The 15413-nt window shown below is 46.3% G+C and overlaps 1 protein-coding gene across 1 annotated transcript; it reads left to right on the top strand.

Annotated features, from left to right (window-relative positions):
* Positions 1 to 2971: 2971 nt before the first annotated feature.
* Positions 2972 to 15395, top strand: LOC107299650 (sarcoplasmic/endoplasmic reticulum calcium ATPase 2; the record flags this gene model as incomplete). Its single annotated transcript, XM_015829006.1, has 15 exons — positions 2972 to 3062; positions 3537 to 3622; positions 5222 to 5686; positions 7788 to 7876; positions 8515 to 8617; positions 9043 to 9174; positions 9266 to 9388; positions 9931 to 10149; positions 10894 to 11229; positions 11987 to 12207; positions 12835 to 13037; positions 13271 to 13356; positions 13706 to 13839; positions 14199 to 14316; positions 14809 to 15395. Coding segments are annotated over 15 exons (2676 nt in total), but the record flags the coding sequence as incomplete, so codon positions are not given.
* Between the last annotated feature and the right edge of the window lie 18 nt (positions 15396 to 15413).

Here is a 15413-nt window from a genome sequence, read left to right as displayed (position 1 = left end):
TACTCTCATGCTTTGAATTCGCAGAATGGTTGCGATCTTATAACCTTAGTAGAACTCAAGAGGAATTTATTATTGGAACAAAAGGTACCGGACAGAATTTTTGAACATCAAGATAATTTGCTGCCGATATTCCATTCTGCTCTGGCAAATACACTTATTCGGCCTACAGAAGCTTTTTTGAAATGAGGCAGTGAGAACCTGGCTTACAAGGTCTAGCAGCTGTCTAAACCTAATTGGAGATCTGCTCCCTGTTGCTCGGACCAAAGCGATTAAGAAAGGTTTTCCTTCCGTAAGGAAGTGTGTGTTTTTGCCCTCAAATTGTGCTGCCGTGGCAGTTATTTTTTCTTTCTTGTGTCTGCTAAACCCTCCGTGCATAGTTATTGCTATAATTAAAGCCTCAGCATTATTTTCAGCTAATCAGTTTACGGTTCTTAACGTTTGGACAATGACAATTATCGTTATTCAGAGATTCAGAGTAACCAGGTTTATCGGGGCGCAGGACCCCAAATGGCTGATTCACAGAGGCGGCAGCAGCAGGCCCCTTCGCTGATACCGTGCAGGGTGAATTTGATTATGAGCCTCTCTGATGTCATGGTGGCAACGTAAGGAATCTGGTGGCATCCGGCCAGGTTCTGTGTGGAAACCATAAACGCGTTTGTGGGGAGAGGAAATGTATTTACAGGCTTAGATAATTTTGGTTTTCCCCGGCATTGTTCCTAAGTTAACATAGAAATTTGTTTGATGTTTGTGTCCAGGGCAAATCCAGGGAAGCAAAAGAAATTGGTTAGAAGAGATGACAGGTAGTCCTTAAGTTACGACCACAGGTTGAGTCCAACATTTCTCTTGCTAAGTGAGACATTTATTAAGTGAGTCTTGCCCCATTTTACGACCTTTCTGGCCACAGTGAAGTGAATCCGGCTTTCCCATTGACTTCGCTTGTCAGACGGTCTCAAAAGGGAATCACGTGATCCCAGGAGGCTGCAGCGATCATGAGCCAGTTGCCAAGCTTCTGAATTTTGATCACATGACCGCGGGGATGCTACAGTGGTCACAGGTGTGAAAAACGGTTATAAATCCCTTTTTTTCACTGCCGTTGTAGCTTTGAACGGTCACTAAATGGACTGTTGTAAGTCGAGGACAAGGTACTGAATTTTATTGGAGGAGGATGCAAATTTGGGGTGCGATTAACACATGGCACAAAGTCACGGTCTGTAAGTCTGCTTTCCTAAGGGCCCAGGTCCCAGGTGCGCTAAGCCAGGGGCGTCCAACCTTGGCCCCTTTGAGACCTGTGGACTTCAACTTCCAGAATTCCCCAGCCAGAGTTTCCCCAGCCAACAACTGGGAGCAGCAGACCTCGTCTGTCTGCGCTGCATCCGAGATGTTCAGCTGTCAAGCTTGGCAGCCTTGCGCTTCCTGACGGACTGATGGGCTTTTTCTCGCCCGGTGCCAAGCCTCCACTTGCTCTTGGGTGGAATTGTGATAGCCGAAAAGCAGCTGCTGGACAACGCGCTTCCTCACGACACCCATGCGAGGAGCACATTCAAATAGTTTGCCCATTTTTGGTTTTGGCCATTGTTTGTCTTGTACTATTTTCTCTTCACTGCTGAAGGGCAGAAGGAGCTCAGAATGCTTCCCCCCCCCCCCCACACACACACTTTTTTTTCAATTTCACTATAATGCCGTAGAAAAGGGATATCGTGAGCCGGCGATATAAATAGACCCAAGTCAATAAAATCTGTCTAGGGGAATTTTTAAGAACGGGCCAGGGCTTTCCTTCCCATCAAAGAATATCTATAAAAGTTACAAAAATACCATTTTTACCCTGAGAGATTGTATAGTACAGGAAGTCCTCAACTTAGAACAGTTCATTTAGTGACTGTATGAAGTTGCAGCGGCACTGAAAAAAGTGGCTTAATGGCCATTTTTCACACTTAACGGCCGTTGCAGCATCCCCAGGGTTAGACGCTTAGCAACTGACTCGTACTTATAACGGTCGCAGTGTCCCGGGGTCACGTGATCCCTTTTTTGCGACCTTCTGACTAGCAAAGTCCAAAAGGGAAGTCAGGTTCACTTAACAATTATGTTACCAACTTAAGTTTGCTTAGCAAGAAAGATCGCAAAATGAGGCAAAGATCACTTAGCAACATAAGTTTTGGGCTCAATTGTGGTTGTAATTGCCTTTCTCAAAAGGCCAGGCTAAGGCCCAACCCAAAGTAGTGTCATCTTAACCGATGACTAAAGGATCCCATTTTCATGGTAACCATGCCGATCTACCATGACTACGCTGTGGTTTTTCCCTCTGTGTCTCTGATTACTGCCAGTTGCATAAGCAGTTCCTGTAGGAATTAAGCAGCTGAGAATTCCCTGTGGGAAACCTCGTGAGAACTGGTGTGGCATTTATGAGACGGTGCCACCTTGAGCTCTGGGAAGTGAATTTTGCATAAATGTTCTGTACAGATGTTCCTTGGGTCTCGGGAACTCCTAAAGCAGCGGTGTCCAACTTTTAAGACCTGGCATGTTTAAGACCTCCCAGCATTCCCCAACCAGCCACACCTTCCAGTTGCCAAGGTTGGACACCCTGTCCTAAAGGATGATAATGTTGGTCTGTCTGATGCTGGTCACCGCCAATCTTAAGAACAAAGAACGGTATCAAATCTTGGGCACTTGTCTGCTCTTTTTTAGTTTTATTTTCCACTGAATACAGCTCTGTTCTCTCTGAATTAAAGGCAGAAATAGGAGACGTAACATAACATTAGGAAAGAAACTTCCACATGCTGAGACTTCCTTCCACAGGTATAATGCTAAAGAAAGGCACGGAATAATATTTTGAAAAAAGTAAAGCAGCAAGAGAGAAGTGCTTTTTGAATAAACATCCAATGTTATTATTATTACTCTGATGCGCATTGCACATCTGGAAAAATATTTGGATTTCCTACAGGTCACTTAAACTCACGCTCTTTTCTTTTTTTTTCAACCCACAGTTGGGGACAAAGTTCCTGCTGACATCAGAATTACCTCCATAAAATCCACAACTCTACGAGTTGACCAGTCGATTCTCACAGGTAGGCAGTTCTTCAGAGAAAAGCAGCGGTTCTTGGGGAATCGGTTGGAAACATCTGTCCTTGATGGCAAAGTCCCATTGTGTTGGTTCTGATGAAGATGACTTGTCTTTTTTTGCCCTGAGTTCATGTTTCTTCCTCTCCCCCCCCCCCCATGGAAAGTTAATTCCAAATGAGAAAGTGCCTCCTATCTGGTTTCTTTAAAAGTTGGAACAAGCATGTTTTGTCAGCTTTCCTCTTGGAGTGTTGTAATTGTATCTGGCTTATTTCCATTCTTGAATTGCCAAAACGGCATGTAAAAAAAAAAAAAAAAACCCGTACAACCGATAAATTATATTAGAATAGTGGGGGGAGAGTGGAAGAGATGAATGGGGGTTGTTTTGCTTCCAAGTTGGTTTGCTAAACGCTCCGGGCAGTACGTCCAAAGTGCAGAGAGAATTCGCACTTCTGTGCTAACGCCTTTGACCTTTTTTCTAGGTGAATCTGTCTCGGTTATTAAACATACGGACCCTGTGCCTGATCCTCGTGCAGTAAACCAAGACAAGAAAAATATGCTTTTTTCTGTGAGTAAAATCCTGACCCTTGTGTTTTTTTGTAGATTATTTGGTGCTTGCTTCATGCTTCATTTAAAAACAAAATTAGCTACTCCTTACTCTGTTTAGAGTGCCCTGACAACATCAAAACTATCTCGATCGTTTAAATCAGTGTTTTTCAAAACTTGGCAACTATAAGATGCGTGGGCTGCATATCGTAAAGTTGCCAAGTTTGAAAAACACTGATTTTTTTTTCTTGAACTGAGCCTTAAAAACTGAAGGTGCCTGTAAGCATAGGTTGATCCAAGTTGTTTTCAGCTAAACTCTGTGGATTATCAACCATAAAATGAAAAAAGGGGAATCTCTTAAAATGTCCAAGGCTTCCCTCCCTAACTGTGGGTTCCTTTTGGGGAGAGTTTCAAAGAGTTCTGTTTGTGCTGAGAACAAGAGACTTCTGGTAGTCAAGCGGGAACTTCCACATCACCGATCAATTACTACTCAAGAATTTCATAACTGGAGTCCTGGCTATTTATGTGATTTATTATCCTGGCATTAACCGCTCCTGCTGTTCCTGTGTCTGGCAAAACAACTGAGAAACTCCGCCCCCCCACCTTTCTTTCTCCTGCCTCTGTTCTGAGGCAGTCACCCCAATTAAAATTTATGTCCTCTTCGTCCAGCCGTGGATGAACTTAAGAAGAAGCTGTTCCTTGAGAACGTGGAGTGAGTCCTCAGAGGTTTACAATATGTACACCGTCTTGCCAAATATTGGCCGGCTCGTGCCAGTTTATGGAAACCGGTTAGGTTGGTTTGAATGGAAAGGGCGTTGTGTAATAGCATTGCTGGGTTTTTTTTTAAAAAAAAAAAATGAGTAGTGCTGACACCTATAAACTCAGATCCTCCCTGTGGGACTCAAGTTCTGTTTTGCACAGTGATCTCATTATGGAATTGTAAAGCAAGAGCCCATCAGGCAGGCACGCTAAAAGATTGGATACGCCTGGTCTACTCTCCGATCTCATCTGTCTGTCTGTCTATCAATTTCTGTGCTGCTCTCCTCTTTTGGCCAGCCTTGATACCGTTGCTTGTGTGCTGATTTCCTTTGCACACCTCATCGACGCTGCTGTTGGTGCTTATACTTTATTTCCGTAAATCTTCAACACAGATCTGTTTGGAGTGCTGAAGAATGAGTTAATAAATGGGGAAAGGGTCTATATCTTAAAACCTAGTTAGGAAAGAGGGAGAAACCATAGATGTGAATATTATTGTATGCCTAAAAATCCCTGCCTTTAAACTGGAGGCACTAAGGCACTGATGAGGACCAAAACAACAACAACACATTTGTGGAGGGAGGAGGAGATTATATATGCAGTATCAGAAACATGCTACCTGTTTTGGTAGAACATGTTTAGTTGGTAAGAGGAATAAAAAATACCAGACGGCAATTACGTCCCTAAAAGCAAAACATTGAGGACTGTCGCCTTAAGTTAGAGTGCGAAATCAGATCAGCTAAAATGAAATTCTTGCACTAAGACTCTACTGAAATAATATATGAAATAATGAACCTGGGAGGGTTTTTTTAAAGTAGTACTTTCATCACTTGAAATGCCTGAATTCAACTGTTTTCCCATCCAGGGTACGAACATTTCTGCGGGCAAAGCCATGGGGGTGGTGGTGGCCACTGGGGTCAACACGGAAATCGGGAAAATCCGTGACGAAATGGTGGCCACCGAGCAAGAGAGGACCCCCCTCCAGCAGAAGCTGGACGAGTTTGGGGAGCAGCTGTCCAAGGTCATCTCGCTGATCTGCATCGCCGTCTGGATCATCAACATCGGCCACTTCAACGACCCCGTCCACGGCGGCTCCTGGATCCGGGGCGCCATCTACTACTTCAAAATTGCCGTGGCCCTTGCGGTGGCTGCCATTCCAGAGGGCCTGCCTGCTGTCATCACCACCTGCCTGGCCCTGGGCACCCGTCGCATGGCCAAGAAGAATGCCATCGTCCGGAGCCTTCCCTCCGTGGAAACCCTGGGCTGCACCTCGGTGATCTGTTCCGACAAGACCGGCACGCTAACCACCAACCAGATGTCGGTTTGCCGGGTAAGCTGATTCAGTTTCTGTGGGTTAGGAAAGGAGACCAGTAAAATTGGAGGGAACTGTGTGTGCCTTGGTCTCTCTGCTCCTAAAATTGGTCTTCGGGATTTGATTTTGATCAACTACTCTTGCAAAACCGTTTTAGAGAAGCTGCCTGTATTTTGAGGTCCTTCAATAAGCCAAGATATAAGCTTTAATTTAAACCAGAGACTGTATCGACTCCTAACAATTTTTTTGAGCCACCCCCAAGAAATTCAAGCCTTTTAATATGTGCCTTTCTTCCTATTAACTCAGCCAGTTCTGCTCACTTTGGGAAGATAAAAGGAGGCTGAAAAAAAAATTAGGTCTTAGTTTATAATAAAACCTAACGGGGGGACGTTTATTCTTGTCCCAGGCAATTATCTAAGGAAGATGATCAGCGCAACCGTGAAATATTGATTTAATTGCCTTCTTTCGAGACAGTCTGGAGGGATGGAAATTGTACTCTTTAGTTGCAAGGAATTCTTCTCTTTGAAGGGGTCCCCTCCAGCTGTCCTCAGAGCAGGATGTTGAGATGACTAGGCAAGAACATCCGATGAGTCAACAGCGATAAAGACGTCAATAGATTTTTCTGGGTCTTTTCCTTCTCTGTTCTGATGGGCTGCTTACCTATGTGCGTTGCTTCCTCTCCCTGTCCCGCATTTGGCTGTTGAAGCGTAGCGCACAAAGAGCGCTCAAAGCCGTGGCTCATCTGTATTCCAAAGGAGGTGCTTTGCAGGGATCTTGCATAACCGTCCGTCTTTCGCGGGGTAGAGGCCAAACAGCGGAACGGCTCCACCACAAAGCAGCTCATGAACCTTTCTTTTTCTTCTTCTTCTTCTTCCGGAAAGCATCTTTGGCAGGGCAGAAAATCTTTGCTTTTGCCTTTTAAAAAAAACCAAACAAAAACCTCTTGTCCTATAGTGTCAGATCCATCAGGCAATGCAGAAAAAAACATTTCCTGGAGATTGTGGGGCTGGTGAGGAATGGCTGAGTGTGTAAAAGCTATGTGAAAATATCTCTTCAGCATGCTTAATGATGCTGGGAAAGGATTTTTCTCCATTGGGGTCTGTTGCCAAACTGTAGCTAGTCCAAGTGGATGCAATTTAAATTCTTGAGACTTACACCGTAGCTGAATGTCAGTAGTAACAGCAACGTGGCCCAAATCGAAGTTGGATGTTGCTTGGCGAGAGGACTTGGGGGGGAGGGAGCATAAATTTAAGACCACTATTATCTTCCTTTTCTACAGTTTGGATGCCCTAGACTTGTGGAAGGGGAAAAAAAATGACATATTTGGATGCTTTTCATCCAGGATGTTTGCATCCCTGGGTTGCCTTTATAGCTGGTTTGTGTGAACTGAGCTGAAGCACCCTTCTGTCAGAGCTGCCAACCTTCGCTCAACTCTACGCTTCGCTAGATGTCCATTCTGCCATGCGTTATGGGGGGAGGGAGCTAGGGGGAGGCAGGAGAGAGACGGGGAATTTAAGATGAAGACCTGGGAAATCCAAAGAGACATCTCAAGCCCATGGGCCTGGGAATGGACCATCTAGCCCATCCATCTAACCACAGCGGGGACAGTTACCAAAACATCTTCTCTGAATGTGACTGGACAGGGAAGTGATAACAGGGGGGGTGGGCCAGGGAAGGGAAAGTTAACTAAGGGAATTTTCGCACTCAAACTCTTACTTCTGGCTTTAGTAAGAGCAACCTTCTCACTACAAATCGAGTTGAGAGTGTTTCTTTCCTAAGGGACCAAGCTGGGCCAGGTCTGACACCTTCTGAATATTGGTGTGGGGCCCTCATTTGGAATGGTAGGAGCCTGAGAGGTTCCACCGCTTGAGAAGAAGGCTTTGTGTATTGTTCTAGTCAGATGAGGAGGGAGGAAATAGGGCAAGGTGTAATTTCAAGGAATTATGTGACCTATATTCTCAAAAGTACAGCTTGATCTTACTTTAAAGTAAAACGTGAGTGGTTCCTCAGAGCAAGCAGTCTGGTCAAACTTTGCATGCCCAGCTGTCTTTAATGCGAAAATGTTCTAGATGGCCTCAGCTAGCTGAGCGTAATAATCACACCCTTGTCTCTCCGACAGATGTTTATTGTGGACCGAGTGGAAGGGGATAGCTGCTGTCTGAATGAATTCACCGTGTCTGGTTCAACGTATGCCCCGGTTGGAGAGATGTGAGAACTTTTATCCTTCCTATCTGCCAGCTTACAGGTCTCTTTGTATGCAGTGTGGCTAAGGCTAGAATTATAGGGCCCGAAAGGCAAACGGATGCTATAAAAGGGGATTGGTCTTGATATGTAGATTTAAACCCTCTCAGTCTGTAGATGGAAAGGTAATTATTTGTAATAGTTTTCCTTTGGGGAAGCAGGAAACCTGCACATGATTTGAGACATATTATTATTACTTGCTTTCTGTCTCTTGGGTAGGGAGAATGTGATAATTCTCTACTGTGCCCTTTTATTTTTTTTTGAAAATATAATCCAAAAGGGTCTTTCAGAGTTAGATTTTTGCTCTAGAAATGTCAGGCCCACACATGAACATTCAATTAAATTGATTTATTGCTAAAATCCTACTACCGCAATCTTCTCAACTAACAGTCCTTTTGATGGCATTCGTCCAATTTTGTAAAATTTCCAGCTCTTAAAAGCAATTTTTATCAATTTGCTGCCCTCCATTTTTTTATTATATTAACTTGCTTCAATTTCTCTGACTCCTCCTAGGATCGGATTAGTTCACTGATAAATTAGGATTCTTCACAGTTGTCTGAAATTTCATCTTTTTTTTTTCCTGATTCCTCCCCATCCCCAAACAGTTCCAAAGGGGATAAACCCATCAAATGCTGTATGTACGATGGCCTTATTGAATTGGCTACAATCTGCGCCCTCTGCAACGATTCGTCTCTGGATTTCAATGAAGTAAGTAGCCCTCCAGAGAATTGCCCAAACAAAACCCTTTTTGCGGTCTGCTAAACTGGACAGTGTGAGCAAGCCTGTGTACACAACACCTAGCAAAATTAACATAACTCTGGACTTTTGATGCCGCTGTTTCGGTTCTCCGTGTTTCATATTGATCGTATCTCCTTCTTTAATGGACGTTAGTGATATTTTTACTGAGGTCGTAATTCAGTTAGAACTGCTAAAGCGATATAAAATGTTAAGTGGCCAAATAAACCGTTACGAGCAGAGATCTTATCCTGATTTTAATCGGCTGAAGTTACACCAGAGGCCACTTTGGGTCAGCCTGCTTCGTTCCACGTCATTCCATCTCCGAGTTGAGCAAACCCGTAGGTGATGGTGAATCACTCAGCCCCTTTGTACTAACAAGGGCTCTTTTATTAAAGGCGAAGGGAGTTTATGAGAAGGTCGGGGAAGCCACAGAGACGGCCCTGACTTGTCTGGTGGAGAAGATGAACGTGTTTGACACGGATCTGAAAGGACTGTCCAAGATTGAGCGGGCCAACGCTTGCAATTCGGTCAGTACTTCCCAAAGGCCGGGCCTCGGGGGGGCCATGCTGGCGTTTTCACGCACGCTGGTTACAACCCGGTTCTGCCTCCTCCACGCAGGTGATTAAGCAGCTGATGAGGAAAGAGTTCACTCTGGAATTCTCCCGGGATAGGAAGTCGATGTCCGTTTACTGCACTCCGAACAAGCCCAGCCGGACGGCCATGACCAAGATGTTTGTCAAGGCAAGTACCCTGGAGGGAAGGGGGGGGGAGAGATCAGCCACATCGCAGGCAGTCCTCGACTTAACAGCCGTTCATTTAGTGACCGTTCAAAGTCACAGAGGCACTGAAAAAACTGACTTACGACTGTTTTTCACACTTACGACCATTGCAGCGTCCCCATAGTCACGGGTCAGAATTGGGACCCTTGGCAACCGGCCTATATTTATGACGGTTGCTGTGTCCCTGGGTCACGTGACCCCCTTTTGCAGTCTCCTGAGCAAAGTCAATGGGGTAAGCCAGATTCACTTAACAACCGTGTAACTTAACAACCGTGGCAAGGAAGGTCGTAAAATGGGGCGGAATTCACCTTAACAGCTGTCTCGCTTAGCAGAGGAAATTGTGGGCCCCATTATGGTTGTACGTTGAGGACTAGCTGTACACCAAAACGTGACTCTGGGTTCAAGTGACATCTTCGTCTTCATGAAGCAGCTCCGTGGTGGTTCTGGGGTGAAATGGTAAAAGAGCCTGCAGGCTGAATCGGCTGCCCTTTTGCTTCCCTACAGGGGGCTCCAGAAGGGGTGCTTGACAGGTGCACCCACTTCCGAGCAGGAAACATGAAGGTGCCCTTAACCCCGGGGATTAAGCAGAAGATCATGACCGTCATCCGTGAGTGGGGCAGCGGGAAGGACACGCTGCGTTGCCTGGCCCTGGCCACCCATGACAACCCTCCAAGAAAGGAAGATATGAACCTGGAAGATTCTGCAGGCTTCATCAGCTACGAGGTTGGTTTAATGTCGGGTCGGTGTTTTTATTATTGGAGTCTAAACAGAGTTGGTTTCACCTGCTGGGTGGGGAGTCCCAGATTGACTGGACGGAGCTCCTGGGGGTGATTTGAGCCTCCTGCATGTGAAGCTCTGTGTTTTGTCACTAGCTTGCCCAGATCATGCTGTGCCCTAGACCTGCAAGACCGAGATTAAATCTGTCTCTAACCTTTGGTTGGGAGAACCACTGCTTTCTGACAAACAGGAATGACCAACTTCTCAAAAGCATGAGGAAGATGGAAGGATTGATGGGGAAAGGAAAGGGAAAGAAAGGGAGGAAGGAAGAACGAAAAGGGAGGGAGTGAAGGAAAGAGTAGGAAGAGGAGGGAGGGAGAGGGAAGGAAGGAAGAAAAAGGGAAGGGGAGGAAAGGAAAAACATGGCAGATTAGATGTCTAAAACTTACAAAGTAATAAGGATAACTGCACATACTTGTTAGGCTCCCCTTTGGGGTCTCCGGCTGTTGAAATGCGGGCAGCTTCCTCCGGATCAAGACACCTTAACCCAACCAGGGGTGTGAGAAGATATTCCAGGGGGTGCAAAAACTTGGGTTTTCAAAATTATAGTGTATGTGCATAATTCGTTGCCGTTATTTCAAACTTTTGTAAGGGGGGGCGGGAATATATCACAAGCGTTTTAGGGGTGCGGGGTATTTAAAAGGTTGGGAGCCGCTGCCTTAACCGGATCTGGCCTTGTTCCCCTTTCAGACCCACCTGACCTTCGTGGGCTGCGTGGGAATGCTGGACCCGCCCCGAATTGAGGTGGCCTCATCCATCAAGCTGTGCCGGCAAGCGGGCATTCGTGTGATCATGATAACCGGCGACAACAAGGGGACGGCGGTGGCCATCTGTCGGCGCATTGGCATTTTCGGCGAAGACGAGGACGTCACCACAAAAGCCTTCACCGGTCGGGAGTTTGATGAGCTTTCGCCAGCCGGCCAGAGAGACGCCTGCATGAACGCCCGCTGCTTCGCCCGCGTGGAACCCTCCCACAAGTCCAAAATCGTGGAGTTTCTCCAGTCCTTTGACGACATCACAGCAATGGTAAGTGTGCGTGTGGCGAGCGCAAGTAAGCAGTGACCTTTTATGCGCAGGTAAGTGTGGGATGGGAGGTTGGGTTTTGAGAAAACAGACAGGTAGTACTCAGCTTTAATGCAGGGGTAGACAACCTTGGCTCTTTTATGACTCGTGGACTTCAACTCCCAGAATTCCTGAGCCAGCATGGCTCAGCTTGGAAACCTCTCCATTTCCCCTCAGCATGGCTGGCTCAGGAATTCTGGGAATTGAAGTCCACGAGTCATAAAAGAGCCAAGGTTGCCTACCCCTGATTTAGTGACTGTTCGAAGTTACAATGGCACTGAAAAAAGTGACTTATGACAGTTTCCCACACTTGTGACCTTTTCAGCAAAATTTGGTCCTGTGGTAAAAATTTGGATGCTTGGCAACTGACATGTACTTACGACGGTTGCAGTGTCGTAAGTGACCCCCTTTTGTGGCCTTCTGACAAGCAATCAGTGGGGAAGCCAGGTTTACCTAACAACTGGGTTAGCAACTGAGCAACTGCAGTGATTTACTTAACTATTGTAAGAAAAGTAATACATTGGGGCAAAACTCACTTAACAACTAACTTAGCAACAGAAATGTTGGGCTCATTTGAGGTCGTAAGCCAAGGACTTCCTTTTCAGGGGATGAATAAAAAACAGAACTTATTAATCTATGCTGATATGCTTCAGCCAGTTCCAGGGGCCCAGCGCTGAAGCCTTTGGCTGTGCCTCCTGACCCAAGCTAAAACTTTTCCCAGACAGGAGACGGCGTAAACGATGCCCCCGCTTTGAAGAAGGCAGAGATCGGAATTGCCATGGGATCTGGCACGGCCGTGGCGAAGACGGCCTCTGAAATGGTGCTGGCGGACGACAATTTCTCCACCATTGTAGCCGCTGTGGAGGAAGGCCGGGCCATCTATAACAATATGAAGCAATTTATTCGCTACCTCATCTCCTCCAACGTTGGAGAAGTGGTCTGGTAAGTAACCAGGGCATTTGCAACTAGGAGCAGAGCAAGGGCTGAGCTCATCCTGGCCGCTGTTGTGGGTATCTGTCACACCCTCTGGAAAGAGAGACGCTGGACGGGGACCAAACTGGGGCGTCGTTTCCGGGTCTTGAGAACAGGCCAATCTAGACGGATAACGAGATCCCAAGGTAGCCTAAACTGGGGGGCTGTTTAAGCATCTAGAACAGGGGTGCCCAACCTTGACCATTTTGAGGCTTGTAAACTTCAGCTTTATTATTTATTTATTATGAAATTTTATTTGCTGCCCCTCTTGTTTCAAAGCTGCTCTGGGCAGCTTAAAACATAAACATGGCTGACTGGGGAATTCTGGAGGTTAAAGTCCACAGTTGCCAAGGTTGGACAAGCCTTATCTAGAAATAAAAGAAGGGAACCCAGAGATCTCTCTTCATTGGGGACACTTCACCCTCTCAGGGTTCAAGCATTTCTTCCCGCTGTCCGCTTGCTCAGCTCTGAGAGCGGGAAAAATCAGAGGCCAGCTGCTGATCCTTGCGGTTTAACTTCTCAGCATTGTAGTTTAAGACACTCACTGGCATTAACATGGCTTAACCTCTGTTCTTTCTCCTCTTCCTCCTCCGGTAGCATCTTCCTGACCGCTGCACTGGGCTTCCCGGAAGCTTTAATCCCTGTCCAGCTGTTATGGGTAAACCTTGTGACCGACGGACTTCCTGCCACCGCCCTGGGCTTCAACCCGCCTGACCTGGATATCATGAGCAAGCCGCCTCGTAACCCCAAAGAGCCCCTAATCTCAGGATGGCTCTTTTTCCGCTACTTGGCGATTGGATGTGAGTGTTTTGCTTGAGTGCCACGGAACTAGAGAGAGCAGAGCTGTTCTCTTTCCCCTTAATTCGGTATTTTTCAATCTTGGCCGCTTGAACATGGGTGAACTTCAGTGTCCAAATTAGGACCTAAACATGCAGAACAATAGCAGGGGGAGACCCCAGAAGCTGCTGTCCATTGCTGGGCTGGCTGTTGACCTAGTGGCACAAGACTTAACGTGCTTTTTCTTCTCTTCAAGGTTACGTCGGAGCTGCCACTGTGGGCGCTGCAGCTTGGTGGTTCATAGCTGCTGATGGGGGCCCGAGAATTACCTACTACCAGCTGGTATTTCCATCTTGATATTTTGGGAAACTTGTCTTTGAAACAAAGCTTAGTGGGTTTTTTTGCAGTCTGCCTACATGGCATGTCATAGGAAGACGGCCTCCAAAATCTTATTAAAAACTATCTGCAAGTATTGCAGAAAATCCTCTTATTCATCCAAGGAGTCCCTGCTTAACAATAATCTGATTAGAAACTCTGGGTTTTTTAAAAAACAAACAAACAAAGCATTGGTCTTAATGGTGTTGTGCCATTGAGGGTGCTTTGATGATAGAGAAAAGAGCAAATTGGCCCAGGGGTTGTTGTTTTTTTTTTTTTTTGGTTGAGATTAATGTTGCCTTCTGCTGTTTCTCAGAGTCATTTCCTGCAGTGCAAAGACGACAATCCAGAGTTTGAAGGGGTCGACTGTGTGGTGTTTGAGTCTCCCTATCCTATGACAATGGCGCTCTCTGTCTTGGTCACAATAGAAATGTGCAACGCTCTCAACAGGTTAGGATGTCTGAAATGAGGAAGAGATTGCTTCCTCTTCTTCTTCCTCCCTTTTTTTCTCCTTCCATCCTCCTCTTCCTTCTTCCATCCTCCTCCTCCTCCTCCCCTCCCTTCCACCTCCTCTGATATTGAGGCCAGAATTTACTTATTCACCAACAACCCTGAGGCCAGAGAGGGTGGGACAGGGATTGAAGAAAGCAGCAAGCAGCTCCTTTGAAGAGTCGCAATAACTCTATTTTCCATTCAAGCTGTCTTCCCCTTCCCCTTAATAAGCCCCCCAGAGGGATTGAGCTGGAATCCCTGTAACTCCATTCCCACGAGCTCCGCAGCCAATCTCTTCTTTTTTTCCCCTCCCTCAGCCTCTCGGAGAACCAGTCCTTGCTAAGGATGCCTCCATGGGAGAACGTCTGGCTCCTGGGATCCATTTGCTTGTCCATGTCTCTTCACTTCCTCATCCTTTATGTAGAACCATTGCCAGTAAGTCCCTGCAACTCACACTTGGGGTGGGGAGGGCAGGATGGGAAGCATTGGAAGCCCGGCTTGCTAAAACACGGAGTTAGCCTTCTTTCCGGGCTGCTCTATGCAGAAACTAAGGCAACCTGCGTGTCCTTACGAGCACCTTACCTGGTCATGTGGTACTCTACAAGCCAGCTTTGGTCTACTGCTCCAAAGACTTAAGGCCTGTGTCCCATTCAAAGGTGAAGGAAAAGCAGAAACCCATTCTGCCTTCATCTGATTCTGGCTAGGGCACGTTTCTCAACTTCGGCCACTTGTAAGATGGATGGACTTCAATTCCCAGCATTCCCCAACCATCACAGGATGGGAGTTGAAGCCCATCCTTCTTATAAAGTTGCCAAGATTGAGAAACAAACGTTGACCTAATGAATTCTGGAAGTTGAAGGCCACCCATCCTAAAGATCTGGCCCTTCCCATGAGCTCCTGCCTGACCCTTGCCTTCTCTTTCCCCAGCTGATTTTCCAGATCACCCCGCTGAACGTGACCCAGTGGCTGATGGTGCTCAAGCTCTCCCTGCCGGTGATCCTGCTAGACGAGACTCTTAAGTTTGTGGCGCGCACTTACCTAGAGCCGGGTAAAGATAGTCTGCCACCTGCCACCAAACCACGTCCTTTGTCTGCATGCACCGAGGGGATCTCCTGGCCGTTTGTGCTGCTGACCTTGCCGTTGGTGATTTGGCTTTATAGCACAGACACTAACTTTAGTGACATGTTTTTTTCTTGACCTGAAGTCCTGTAGTGGCAGCTTGGCAGTCAGAGAGATGTTTAACTTAAAAAAAATATCGATTTTTTTAATTGTTCCAAGCAATTTGTCTTATTCTGCTGAATTTTCACATGAACATGTTTGCCGGTGACTGAGGTTTCCATATTCTAAACTCTGGGTTTTTCCTCTTTTTTTTTCCTTTTCCTTTTTTTTTTCTTTTTCTTTCCCCTGACCCCTGTGGGTGGGGGAGGGGACTCCTCCCCCTCCCCACTTCTTTTATACACAAACTAGGGTGTCCATCGACATGTACAGAGAAATTAAACACTATTTTATGCAAATATTTTTTGTAGAGGAGA

This window comes from Protobothrops mucrosquamatus, unplaced genomic scaffold, assembly GCF_001527695.2.
Source record: "Protobothrops mucrosquamatus isolate PMUCROS unplaced genomic scaffold, P.Mucros_1.0 scaffold5230, whole genome shotgun sequence".
In the NCBI taxonomy this organism is placed as follows: Eukaryota; Metazoa; Chordata; class Lepidosauria; order Squamata; family Viperidae; genus Protobothrops; species Protobothrops mucrosquamatus.
This window is presented reverse-complemented; position numbering and strand designations above follow the sequence as displayed.